Source organism: Ixodes scapularis, unplaced genomic scaffold (genome assembly GCF_016920785.2).
Source record: "Ixodes scapularis isolate PalLabHiFi unplaced genomic scaffold, ASM1692078v2 PGA_scaffold0__279_contigs__length_252992795, whole genome shotgun sequence".
In the NCBI taxonomy this organism is placed as follows: domain Eukaryota; kingdom Metazoa; phylum Arthropoda; class Arachnida; order Ixodida; family Ixodidae; genus Ixodes; species Ixodes scapularis.
Window position 1 is genome coordinate 144870394 of NW_024609835.1, and position 13322 is coordinate 144883715.

At 45.2% G+C, this 13322-nt stretch overlaps 1 protein-coding gene across 1 annotated transcript in view; it reads left to right on the plus strand.

The window, feature by feature from the left end:
• LOC8042302 overlaps positions 1–13322 on the plus strand; it is a 117191-nt gene that overhangs the window by 86238 nt on the left and 17631 nt on the right. The window contains exon 13 of the mRNA XM_042293135.1: positions 2544–2681. Coding sequence (XP_042149069.1) covers positions 2544–2681 — 138 coding nt within the window. The remainder of the gene's footprint in view (positions 1–2543; positions 2682–13322) is intronic.

The following is a 13322-nucleotide window of genomic DNA, read 5'->3' on the forward strand; positions in this document are numbered from 1 at the left end:
CACAGCTATGGCCGCCAGTGAATACTTCCTATATCCCCCTGTTTCAAATCTGGGACCGGGCGCTCCATGGCTCTGTCGTCGAACTTACAGTCTTTGTGAGTATAGAGGAGGCTATGGCTTAACACATGTTTAACTCAGCCTTTTGCCTAGAGGTACATGATATGGCATGGCAGAACCGGCGCGCCTTCTCACAGAATTGGAGCCGCCGCCGCGGTGGACCGTCCAACGCGAAGGGCAGACGAACTTTGGAGAAAAGCGTACCCGTTGTTGGAAAATGATAGCAGTGATAGGAGGCTCCAGAGATAATGTTCACTTTCACTTGCCTTTCTCGTGGGCCATCCGGACCATCCGGCGGACGCTTCGGTAGCATCGTCAGTAAGTACTGCAGAGACCTAGCACTCCCCGCGTTTCGATGGCTGAATCGTACAGCTTAAAGCGAGTATTCTGCGCTGACTATCTCGACAGGCACAAGAAAATAAAACTCAAATTTCAAAGAAACTTTCGCAGTGTGAGGGATATGGACATCATTTTGTTCAAGAAGCAAATCCTAGAAGCAGCTAACTCTATCAGAGATGCCTACGTTTTGTGTCAGAACTGCTTCAACCGCTTCAAACAACTCGCAAAAGAATCTCCAGAGACATCTGAGCCTGAGGAAAGCTTTGTTCCTGAGGACGCAGCCGTCGAGAATCTGAACGGATTCGTTAAGTCAACAGGAATATCACCTATGAAATCACGGACGGAGTTGCAATCGCACTGTTGGAAGTCTTACGCAAGGCGGAAGCAGAAAGAGGTCGAGAGCGTTCTCTTTAAGAAAATTTTATCAAGCCTCACTGCAGCATATGGAGCCACGAAAAAGCCTAGATCCTCGGTACAAAACTCCAACATAAGCCTGGAGTTGTTTAGCAACCGTAGGGAAGCGCTCGATTCTTCTGATTCGTACCAAGAACGATGTCATCTCCTGACCTTTCTTCTTAGGAATCTCTCTCAGCAACAAACCCAAAAGATGATTCCTTCAGCAACTTGCCACCTGATCCAAAAAGCAAGTAAGAGCCGGGAGACACTCGGAGTATGGTCAATTCCTGACCCTACACAAGAATGAGGCTGAGCCAAAAGGATGTTCAGGCGGCACTAAATTACTACAGTAAAGATGAACTCAACTGCTCTCAACAAAGCCCGAACAAGAAGGACGTTACTGGCATAATTTCAAACAGACAAAACGAATACGGGTCAAAATGTTTTATTACTAGGTCTATTGTGAAACTTTCTGGTTGTTTAAGGAGGCCACGGTGGAAGGAGGCTTACCCTGACACTGACATTGGGCTCACCAGGTGGTACTGATTGAGACCAAACTGGGTGGAGTATACATCTTGACACGAAGTTTGCGTGTGCACGTACTGCGCTAACATCAAGCTAAGTTTTTGTGCCTCAGAGAAAGAAAAAAAAAATATGCAAGGGCATTGAAAAAAAAAAAATCGGACAAAAAGCGAATTGATTTTGATGAAACTGGAAATCGGACAAATTATTTCAAGTTTTATCAAGATGGGTTTGCTTTGTGTTGAATTCCTGGTTGTTTGCTTCGTTGCGTGATTTCTTTTCTAGTGTTTCGACTTTCGCCAGAAAAGTGCACGTTTTGAGTGATCCTTGAAACGTCTTCCTTTTGGGGTTTTTCGGGGGCACTGCCGGTGTGAACAACGTTAAAAAAATTGCCTTTTCTTTGTATTGTATAAAGGAGGTCAACGCTTCTCAGTTCTATTGTAAAGGTTGCTTTGTTGTACTGCTTAAGGCACGGAATTTTCTATTTCTTTCTCCCTTCTTTCTCTCTCTCTCTCCCCCGTCTCTGGTGTTTTGTGTAGGATTTGATGCCTATATAGGCCCTTTCGGTGTCGAATAAATTTCAGTTGTGTTTGAAACTTTGTGTTTGTCCGTCCTTTCTCGTCGCAGTTTCGGTTTTTTTTTTTGTCAAATGTATAAAGGATGCGTTTTTTAAGATCACTCTTGGGCGAGCCGTACGCACCTTTACATCCATTGATTTGTTTGTGAGCAGCGAGGCTGGCGGGGCGCAAGATTTATATAGATGCTTATAATATAAGCAGAAATAATGCGCCCAACGAATTTAATATAATGCATACATTGCATCTACCCAATGGCTTATTATGTTTATATAAATTTAACAAGAAGGAAACATCCCAATTACAGTAATGGTACAACAAACATCGTTGGTAGGTCAAGGGGGGTCCGTCCTTAGAAAGTAGACAGAACAAATATCTGAATTGGTTCTAAATATGGCGAAGACTTTATGAAGGTCGATAAAAACTATTCCGCACCAGTTCTTAAGAAATATAATAAAGGAACATTAGAAGTTCAAGACTGTGCAAAATGCTGTCGCACTTCAACGACAATCTGCGCGGAGATTTGGGGAACAATTTGTGTAGGCAGCATTACCGATAGGCCGTGCAGCGTCCTTCGACACATCCTTTCGTTGATAGTATCTCACTAAAATACAAGGACGGGTTTGATGCGCGATTTATAATTGTGCTTTACAGGGCGACTTTTCGAGTCGTCCGAGGCCCGTTGTCATCGTGGTGGCAAACAAGCACTACAGTCTTCCGCTCGAGTTTGACTGGCTCAAAAAAATGCCCACGGAGGAGGAACGGCTGGCCGAGGTTGAAGCCAGTAAACAGGTGAGCGTTTTGAACCATACCTTTGCGGTGTACTATGATCATTCATGTTCCAAGGTTTCCTCATTTATTTGTAGAAAAGGTACATTTAAGAAAGAGCAGAAACATTGTTCCTTCTTTATATAGTAACACTCGTTCTATACAGTCTTGGCATTGTCGGTACCACGACTGGACAGCCGCTGCGAAGGCTTCTTTTGGGGACAGTCAAGACTAAAGTCAATGTATCTGGGAAAGTAGCGCCATTGCCTTCCCACCTGCTAAACGGACACAAATACCAACATATACATACTTAGACTGCCATTGTGACGCGGCACACAACCCAAAGAATGAGGGAAATTACGGAGGCTTTTGTCATGTCACGGTGCGAGGAGGGTTTGTGAGTCAGTTCGCCGTCTATTGCCTTGTTTGGCAGCGGGATTTCTCACATGTGTTGTTACGAAGCAAGATTGTAATCACATTGATAATATTGGCGGTGTTTTGTGTTTTGGGTGTTCGAGGGGTTTCATGTTTCTTATTAGAATTCAGTAGTAAGTCAGCGCTTCAGCGCTTTTCGTGTACAGTGCTAATCACAGTTGTCTATAACGCGCGAGCGTGCGGCTTTTTACCGGGGAGCGCTAGACTGGTGGCACTCGGGGAAACTAAGCTGGTCACTTGGTGCAACATGAAACGACCCGCTCGAGGGGTGTCCTGCCCACTCTATCAGCTGGCGGCGAACGCGGAAGGCTGCTCGCACGCTTTTTACAAACATCACTACTCGAACAATAAACAAACTAAATCATGACGGCGTATCAACGATATCGTCATCAAAAAACAAAAACAATATATCATAAAGCACTTTACTATTTTCGCTTATCAAGCTGATAGAGTGGGCAGGACACCCCTCGAGTGGGCCGTTCTATGTTACGCCAGCTTAGCTTCTGCGAATGTCACCAGTCTAGCGCTCCCCGGAAAAAGCCACACGCTCGCGCGTTATAGACAAGTTTGATTAGCACTGTACATTCCTCTGACTCGTCCTTCGTCTCAATTTCGCGCTTTTTTGTTTTGTTGTAATGCATCACTAACTCGCCCAACTTACCACTCTTATACAGACGACAAGGCCCGGCAAGGTGATTGGCTCATCGCTGTCGGTTTCAATGATGGTCGCCACTTTCGAACCTTTTAAAGATTCAAAGGTTCGAAAGAATCGTTAAAACCAGTCGCACCAAGATCGCTAAGCAGCATCATCGTACTGAAAGCGTTCCCCGGCCAATGCGAGCGTCTTTGGCACTATGCATGTAATAAACTTATTACTCACACATATTTCCCCGGATGTTTTAGAATCATGTTGCTCTTCTCGCGTGTTTCAAGACAGTAAAATCATTTTTCAATGCCCCCAGCATCGACGCCGCGTGTGATGCCGTAGACGTTCCTTCCGCCATCACACGCAACGTCAGTGCTTGGAGGCATTGAAAATTACTTTTACTGCCTTAAAACACCCAAGAAGAGCAACCTAATTGTAAGACATCTGGAGAAATAAGCATGAGTGATAAGCTTATTGCATTCCCAGTGCCATAAATGCTCATACTGGCTGAGGAACGCTTTCAGTACGATGATGCTCCATAGTGATCTTGGTGCGACTGGTTTGAACGACCCTTTCGAAGCTTCGAAGCTTTGAAAGTGTCTAAAATGGCGACCACCATGGCAATCAGCGATGAGCCAGTCACCTTGAGAGGTTTCGTCGTTCGTATGTTGGTGTTTCTTTGTGTCCGGCTTGTAGGTGGGAAGGCAATATCGCTACTTTCCCAGATCCAGTGACTTTAGTCAAGATGATGTAACAGCGGGGCACCTCCAGAACGCTCGATTACGGAGAATGCCCTTCATTGTCAGTAACAGCGAAACATCGCTGGGCGAAAGGTCAGGAGCAAAGGGATTGTGAGGAACTAGTTTAAAATTGTTTTCACAAAGAAATAGTTAAAAAAGTGTGGTCCGGGGAGTTGGATCTTTGTTGCGATGAAAGGTCACAACTGCGGCTTTTCCGTTAGCTTTTTTCCCTTCACCTCGGTAACAAACTTTGTTATAAAGTCTCTGGAGGATACAACTATCACTTGCATGCCCTGTGGGACGCAGTGTGTGAAGGTGACACCTTCGCACTTCCAGAACACGGCCACCACCGACTCCTCCACACTGGCAATAGCACGAAGTCTCAGTGCTCGCACTGTGGAGACTGGCATTTGATTTGGGTATTTCAATGAGACATTCATTTTTCGTGCATTGTGACAATTGGTGAAATTGAACCACGATTCATGACATTATCACGTGACAAGATCGCCTGGTCGAATTCATTTGCAGGAAACGAATACGAACACGCTGCTATACGAAGGTGCACCCTATCATGTTTTGTGTCTGGGATATTGATTAAACCAGGTGGCATCATGGTCACTTGAGGACTTTACAAAATGTTGCTCTGTCGAACATATTTTCTGTTAATTTCCGCATAATGTAAAATGCTTTCCTGTTTTTACCTGCTCACAAAAAAAAAAAGCGAAAAAAAGTTTATGAGATTTTAGAATTTTAGTGCTCCTCGCACTGTCGACGTGCCTTCAAGAATCAGCTTATGCTCTGGAATCAAGGGCTAGAAGCAATTGCTGCAAAATATCGGCAGGCGCCGGAGAAGGAAAGCAGACAAGAAAAGCTGGAGCTCGTGAGGTGTGGAGGTGGGGAGACGATGCAAGCTAGTGGCTAATTTATCTGGTATACAAGTTGCAGTAACCTTTGACACTATCAATGGTCAATATTTGCATTGCGTCAAGATCAGCCATGTATATTGTGCCACCCTATTGGCGCGAGGAAGCCATCGCCGGATTAAGTTCTTTTAGAAGCGGGAGTTTATTACGCGGCGTTACGTGCCCATTTCTTGGAACTAACCTACACGGAGAGTTTTTGTACCCGCAATTATTTCGAAGTAAATATAAAAAGTGCCGTTGTGGTGTACGTGTTATAGAGTGTCGCCTTAATTACACCACTCGGAAAGTGTCTACATGTGATTACTCGTCTTCGCTTCCCAACAAAATACAGGGTGTCAAAAAAAAAAAAATTACAGGTTTTGTTTTTACCGCAAAAATAAACTACGCATCGCCTAACGCTAATTCTCCGCCCAGAGATAGCGCTACAGGACACAACCAGATGCCAAAGTTTCAAGTCGAACGGACGCCTTATTCAAAAGTTATAAGTGATTATCTGAAAATTTCAATGGGAAAATGGAGCCCATTTTTTTTATCGTTTTCGGTTTCTGGCGCCATAAATCCTCGTGTATTCGAAAACTCCGTCGGCCGCCATTTTCCCATTGAACTTTCCAGAAAATCAATTATAACTTTTGAAAAATGCATCGGATCTGGCTGAAACTTTGGCATCTTGTTGTTACCTCTTGCTCTACCTTCGGGCGGAAAATGAGCGTTCGGCAATGCTTAATTTATTTTCACGGTAAAAAACAAAACAAAAAAAAACATATTTTTTTGTGACACCCTGTACTTGATGGGGTCTCAGGCAGAAAATATGATGCGAAATAAGGAAGACGAATGAAAGCGTAAAATCTTGATTTCCTACTCTATTTTCCTTATTATTTCTTTTCCGTCTTGGACCGTCATCATGACCAAATACTATCTACAATTCACTTATTACAGAGCTTAAGAAGCAGCTATTTATTTCAGCTAATTACTAACGCGCTATTGCTCTCACAACGTGCTGAAAATTGGGAATATTGTGAATATCGGAAATAACGTTACACTCCAGTGTGAACTTCCTATGCAATACTTCGCAGAAAAACTAACACTACAACTATATTGCGAAGAAATAGGAAAAAGACAACTTGAAGCACAGTTGCCAATGGAACTAACTCTGATGATTCGGCCGCCTTTTGAGACAAACAAAAGGCTCACTAGGCGGAGTGACGGAGAATGTGCTCGGTCTCATACATCGCGTAAACACTGCGCAAGCTACTGACATGAGAGCGGGGCTTCATCTGCCATCCCATGTGCATGTGAGCGAGGGAAAATGAATTAATAGGCGAAGTCACGCGCTCACGGATGCGACATGCCTTTGACGCCACCCAGTAACACTTCATGGCAATATTGCCAAATTTCCTGCATACGTTTCCTCCACATAAACCTACCTGCTTTCTTTTCGGAGCGCCTTTCTATCGGGAGACATCCAGAGCACGAGAAGGATTAAGACCACGTTAGTGTTGTCCAGGCTTTCTTTCTTCTTTTTTTTAAAAAGCGTAACTGAGTGCTGTCACTCTTTCGTCGGACATGATCTAATAAGAATATTTCACTAGGGCTTAAAGTCCGAGAAGTTTGTTTGTACTGATAGCAGAAGCGAGGGGTGGGTTTGGTCGACACCAATCTTGAAGGTTTGGTGGAGGGAAATGGATATTGATTTGGGGCAATATATTTGAGAGACAACAACAGCATCTCTTGAATCGTCTTTATTTGCGTCCAGGCGCAGGATAATAAATGTATAAAAACAAATTAGAATTAATGCGCCAATCGGACAGACAAGTGAAATCAATACAGTTTTGTAGCCCCTACTTTCCTTTGCAGTCAATGCAAGTAGTAAACTTGATAGGAAGCCTGTATATAACCCAGAAACCTTAACATTTTCTGCGACTTCTGCAAGCCTTCCCTGAGCGACCAACAACGTGTTTGAGGTTCGCCTTATTGCGTTCGTTGTTGGCTGGGATGTTTGTAGGCATGGCTCGTTCATCTCTGTTCTATTTTAAGAGTATGTGTCTTTGTTTCGATTGTGGGTAGACAGCTCCAGTTTGCGTCTGGCGTCTCCACTGTAGATAAAAGATCTAGCTAGTTGAGTACTATTGCTAGCCTTGGGTCTTTAACGTGCACGACAAAGGAGTGATGCACGACCACATGCACGCTAGTACGGTGCTGGTGAAGATTGAAACGAGCAGGGGGGGGGGGGGGGGGATTGAGTCGAGGCATAGGCTCCGATATAGCGACAAAGCCTGGCAGATCGCCACGAGAAGCGGCCGCCGAAATCGAAAAAGTGGAGCGGCAGCACGGATGAGAAGAGAGCCACGTGACTGGCACCCCGCTGCGGCGGGACGCCGAAACGCAGCGTCTCGCCGCTGCCGCAAGACGCTGTGGCGAAACGCGAGAACTCGAAAGTGGATTTCGAGTCCTCGCATCTGCAAAAGCCGTGCGCTAACGTCCAGATTCTCCGAGAATTGGCTCTTTGATGTTCTGTGCTACCAGATCCTAGTGCTGCAAATCTGTGCCCGGCACTTTTTGGCTCCGTCGTCGAACGGTCGAACTGACAGGCTTTGTGAGCATTAGTGGCGAGATGTTTCGGTGGCGCCCTCGTTTGGTTACCTTTCGTGATGTCATTACCTGGTGAACAACAAGTTCGATGTTTTTTGTAATGGGCATGGTGGAAGCCTGAAATTATAGCGCTCTCAAAACGACACTGCCAAAGCCGTCCAAATTGAAGTTCTAACGATCCTCTTATTTCCGTCGATGAGACATCTTTTGCTGACGTCAAAGTCAGCATTCGGCCAATTGTGGTGGGCCGACCACAGCGACTCTTTCGATCGCTCACGTCGCCAATAGAGGAGGCTATGGTCCAGAATTCCTGGGCTCTCCAGCGCGACGTTTCTTACAACGTGCTTCAAGTTGTGCGTTAACCCGGTCGGTCGCCGATCCCCCATCTTTGCTCTTGTTTTTGCCGTATTTTATTTACTTTTGGTAGTTTTATGACACTCACTGGTCATGCTGGTGACTTCACATTGCCGTCCCTTTGTACGACAGGTATTAAAAAAATAACGGATGCATGTTTTACGCACATGCACAAGCAGCTCGCGCGTGCCTAGACAACTGCCCACCGAGGTTAAACTTCGTTAACCCCTAGTTGACAGTGCGTTAAACCTGTGTGCTCGTTAGACTACTCATGCGTCTACCGTTTGCCACGTGATAACGCTGTGGCCCATATTCACGCGCAGAGAAGGGTTCAGGTGATGAAAGGGAAGCACCTGACTGGCCGGCAAGCTCATACTGTCAGCTTAGGTGTGAAAGGCGGCTCACACACACGACGGTCGGTGAGCATTAATGTCGAAATTTTTTTACGGTTTGTGATACAAGGAGTGTCATTTTATCTCAAGTGTTTGTGCCGAGTGAGTTAAAAAATATATTGAAAGCTAAATAAAACCTCTAACTTTGCTGCTTAAAAGAATGCAGGGGGACTTCGAAAGGGAGAGGAAGTGCTACACCAGGAGCCGGTACACGGACGGAGTCTCCAACTGTGACTGAAATCAACGACGACTCGACATTGATTTTGTTGTTATTCGGTTGCCGTTTATGATCATCATCGGTGCCCTTTTTGTAGTTAAATACTTGTTTCTTTCGTAATATTGATCTATATCATATGTGCCTTTGAACAAAAATAATACAGATATTTTTGTGATCACGCCCCGCTGAACCTATTTTCAGACACTTTCGTTATTTTGTTTTATTAAAACTTTGTTTATTTTCATAACTAGAATAAAAATTTGACAGAGTGAAACGAAAGTATGCTTCAACAAAATTAACAAGCTTTATGGGGTACGTTTAATATGAAGTTGCGTTTAGTTTAAACGTTCAGCAGAGAGAATGGTTTCACGATTGCTGAATATATTATTGTCTAAGTTGTTACTGACAACCCTGACGCGCTATGTTGGGCGATGTTAGAGGAGAACAGGCAACACTGTTTGCCAGTGACGCCTTCCTGGGGTACGGCGCCTAGAACGCGTCTCCGACTGGTGTGTTTGGCGTTTTGTTTCGCCCATGCATCAAAAGCGTTCCCGAAGCGCCAACGAATAACGCCCCAAAAGCCGGAGTGTCGTGCTGCCAGATGTCGCTATCCTGGTGGTTGGGCGCAGAAGTCTCGGAAAAAAGCAAGAGCGAACACTAGTGTCGTCGTCGTTGCAGCGTTCCAACTCCCGGCTACTGAAACATCCATAGACAGTTAAGCTGTGGTGCGACATGTAGTAGAACAGGAGTCTATCACAGCCACGATCAGTGCTGTGACACCACCAAGATCGCAGCCGCGACAGCATGACACTTACATGATGTCATGAGGCGGAAATCGGGGAACTATTTCTTTGGGACACGGTACACGTAACAGACGTGATACGCGTTGCAGGCACCATAGTCGCGATCACGTAGGCCGCCACCAAAGACGCCATAGTGAGTGTAGCTAAAGCCGATGCCGACCATCTTCTACCGAACGGGAGATTTGTCTGCGATTACCGATCATTTGGTTGCAGACGAAGCTGAAGAGTACAGTGTTATCCTCAGGAAAAGCAACCGTAACTGAAGCTGTAGCTACAAATTCGTCGTAGAAGGATACCTCAGGCCGTCATTGGTGGAAACGGCAACGTTTTTAGGCGGGTAAATTCTTAAATCTGCATTTAGCAGACTATTGCTTTGATGGCAATCAAATGAATAAACAAAAGAATTCTCATACCCTGCGAGTTTTGTGCCGTGGAATTACCACGGTAAGAGTCAGCATTAAGGTGTATGACCAGCGCTGTAATTATGCTTTTTCTAGTGATTCTTACAATCATACTCGGGATAAACGTTCGCTGGTAGTCACCGGGAATCCAGCAGCACCTTACGCGCATGTCAAATTTTCAGCAACATAAGGAATAGGGCATAGCAGGCTCCACGATAGTTGCCAAACGGTTAACGCGTTCGATTCTTCTTTGTGAACTCCTCTAGTATGCTTTGACGAGAGTAAATCCTCGGAAAGTGAAATCCCGCCTTAACTTCGAACCGCGTTCCTTGATGAAGCGGATCTACTCTCCAGCCAGAATTTTTGCTGCTTCTCGTACAATGTTGCCAAGCGTCTCTTGCTGAAGCGTACACCACTGAGCGCAGAAAAAATAATAAAAAATAATGATAAACATGTAAGTGACGTAAATGACCACGAAAGAGCAAAAACAAAAATAAAATACCGAAACCAGTAACAAATCGAAAAATTTGAAAAATACCTAAAGTCTCAAAGCGCTCATCGGAATGCCAGAAGCCGCATGGCCTTCGCATCAACGATAAATTTGGTCGAGGCAGCTCTGGTTTCCACGACGTGCCGGAACAGGGGCTGCGATTGTTACAAAGTCAGCTCTAACCAACGTTACTAGAAGAACTCATTGGAAAACTGCCATAGAGCCTGCTCTGAAAACGTGGCACCGATCCGTACTCGAGAACCGAGCATATGACGATCGCAACGCCGCCATTTCTCCCGCAGTGGCCATTCGGAACTGCACGGCTGCTTGGTCGGCAGTATCGCATTTAATAGCGTCTACTGTGACTGTTCTAGTTTGGCTTTAATCGGCCAGTTTGGCGCCGAAACATATACGGAGGTAGAGGTTTCATGATGAGACATTTATTTGCACACCAGTGCAAGATTTTACAATGTTACAAGGTCACAGCTGGTGATGCATGCTCTGCACAAAACGTTTACACGACGCAGGAATCACTAGGCCACAGAGTGACCATAGAGTGCCCGGCCGTAAAACAACAGGTGACAAGACAGGCTCGTCAGGGGCACCTGGCGGTTGAGCACCGCCAGGTACCGGCACGACCGGCGCCGATGGAACTCACACTCCCCAAGAAGGAACAGCTCACACTCCAAAGAAATTGACTATACCCGTTTTCAACTCAAGAACCGCATTAAAAGAGGTCCGGCTTCTTGCGGAGCATCACTGATTTCCCCCTTTATGTAGAGAATTAAGATATATGTTGGGTGAAGTGTAGATTAGATATATGTTATCTTATTACGACGTGCACGTTCCGAACTTCAAAAGCATCGAATTTTCCTCTGACAACCAGATCTCGTAAGAACTACTTCGAGACGCGTTTGAGCAATGCGCAAAACTTGCTTTTTTCTTGAGGTGAAAACGGGTATAGCTCGCGACGCAGACGCCAAAAAAGTGGCCACATCACCCATTGGCAACGCTGCCGGACGTTCGAGAAGCAATGGTTGCGCCATAGGACCCATTCGGCCCACGCGATTACAAGGAACGCAAAATTCCTTCGAGGCAGACGACCTTGACTGACAAAGGCGCACACCAGCGTTAGGGAAGGTTTGCGCTACAAGGCGCCAGTAAATTTGCGCCACCACATACTGCGCCATTACGTACACCTTTCTCTCTGCTGCGCCGCATTTCGGACACTTATCATCATTGACCAAACCCCAGCAGTAAAGGCGATCCTTGTTTGGTAAGGCTTCCCAAAGTTTCTTCCTCTGGAAGTCACACCATTCTCCAGGGAGGCTACCGTGAAAGCGGGGTGGTCCCATATACGATGGCTACACAGGACCAACACTGACGCCGGAAACTGGGAAGAGTAGAGGATCTGAACAACAAAAGGGAACACAGCGCGCAAAAAATGGACAAAGTAGAAGTAAACACAGGAAAAGTGCTGATTATCAACTAAACTTTAATGAAAAACGAAAAGAGCAAGGTATAGATTGGCAAGGACAGAAACCGAATGATTAGGAAACTTTTAGAAGCCTATCCGATTAAAAGCGAAGGTGTGAGATCTGTCAGCCAGAGGTCACTGAAGTTACACCGCAAGGAGACTGCATTTTAAACACTTGTTGATTGGCGACCCCGGGATGTGTTCGGTATTGCTTATATCGTTTTTCATTAAAGTTCAGTTGAGAATCATCGCTTGCCCTGCGTTCACTTCTGCTTTGTCCCTGTTTTTGGCTCGTCGTTTTCCCTTTTGTCGGTATGAGCGAACTACCCCACATCGCCCCCCTGATCTCAACAAGACGAGAAGCCGGAGCCTCAACGACGTCTTCATTTGATGGATGGGCTTAGAGCTGCCGGAAAGTCTCAATAGCAGCTCTGTAGAAAGGGGAAAAGGTTTAAAAAAATAGTCAGAGTGCAATTGAGCTGGTGTAGGTTTAACATGATTGTAAACCTGAGACTGGGGCAGAAAAGAACACAACAGAAGGTAGAAAAAGAGGATACAACGCCTAAAAATCAGCTGCAAAGTTTATTTAGTACACGCCTTATTTACCACAACTCCAACGCCGTCTATACAAAAAAAAAATATGACAAGAGGACATGAAATTTGGGTAAACGTTCCCTCATCTCCCTTGACCTCATCTGTGAAACACTCACGCAAAGGGTCACATTCTAGCATAACCACCGCCACCCGGCGAACGTAGGTGATTCAATACTGAACACGAAGAAAGGGTTTGACCTTCAAAGATGCGTTTCCTCTAACAACTCACTTAGTCCAAAGAAACAATACTAGACACTGCTAACAGCCGGAACCGGGGCCATCTCCAAATTGAAAACGACATTGCCCTCCTACAACAAACCAAAATTGGCTAAACACTGCGGCTTTCTCTAACAAGTCCAAGGATACACATATAAACACCGCTAGTAGAAAAAAAAAAAGCTTTAGAAGCGTAAAAATTGTTTACATTCGTTCCCCAACTGCCATGACGATTGACTTATACAGTTGCCAGACGTTTTTACACGAATCGTTTCTTGAACTACACGTTTCATATCATTACGTTCTTTGTGAATTACTTCCGTTTCAGACAGTTGGTTTTACAATTATTACACTCTATAAGGTGCCTGGCTAGCTCGGAATTGGACGC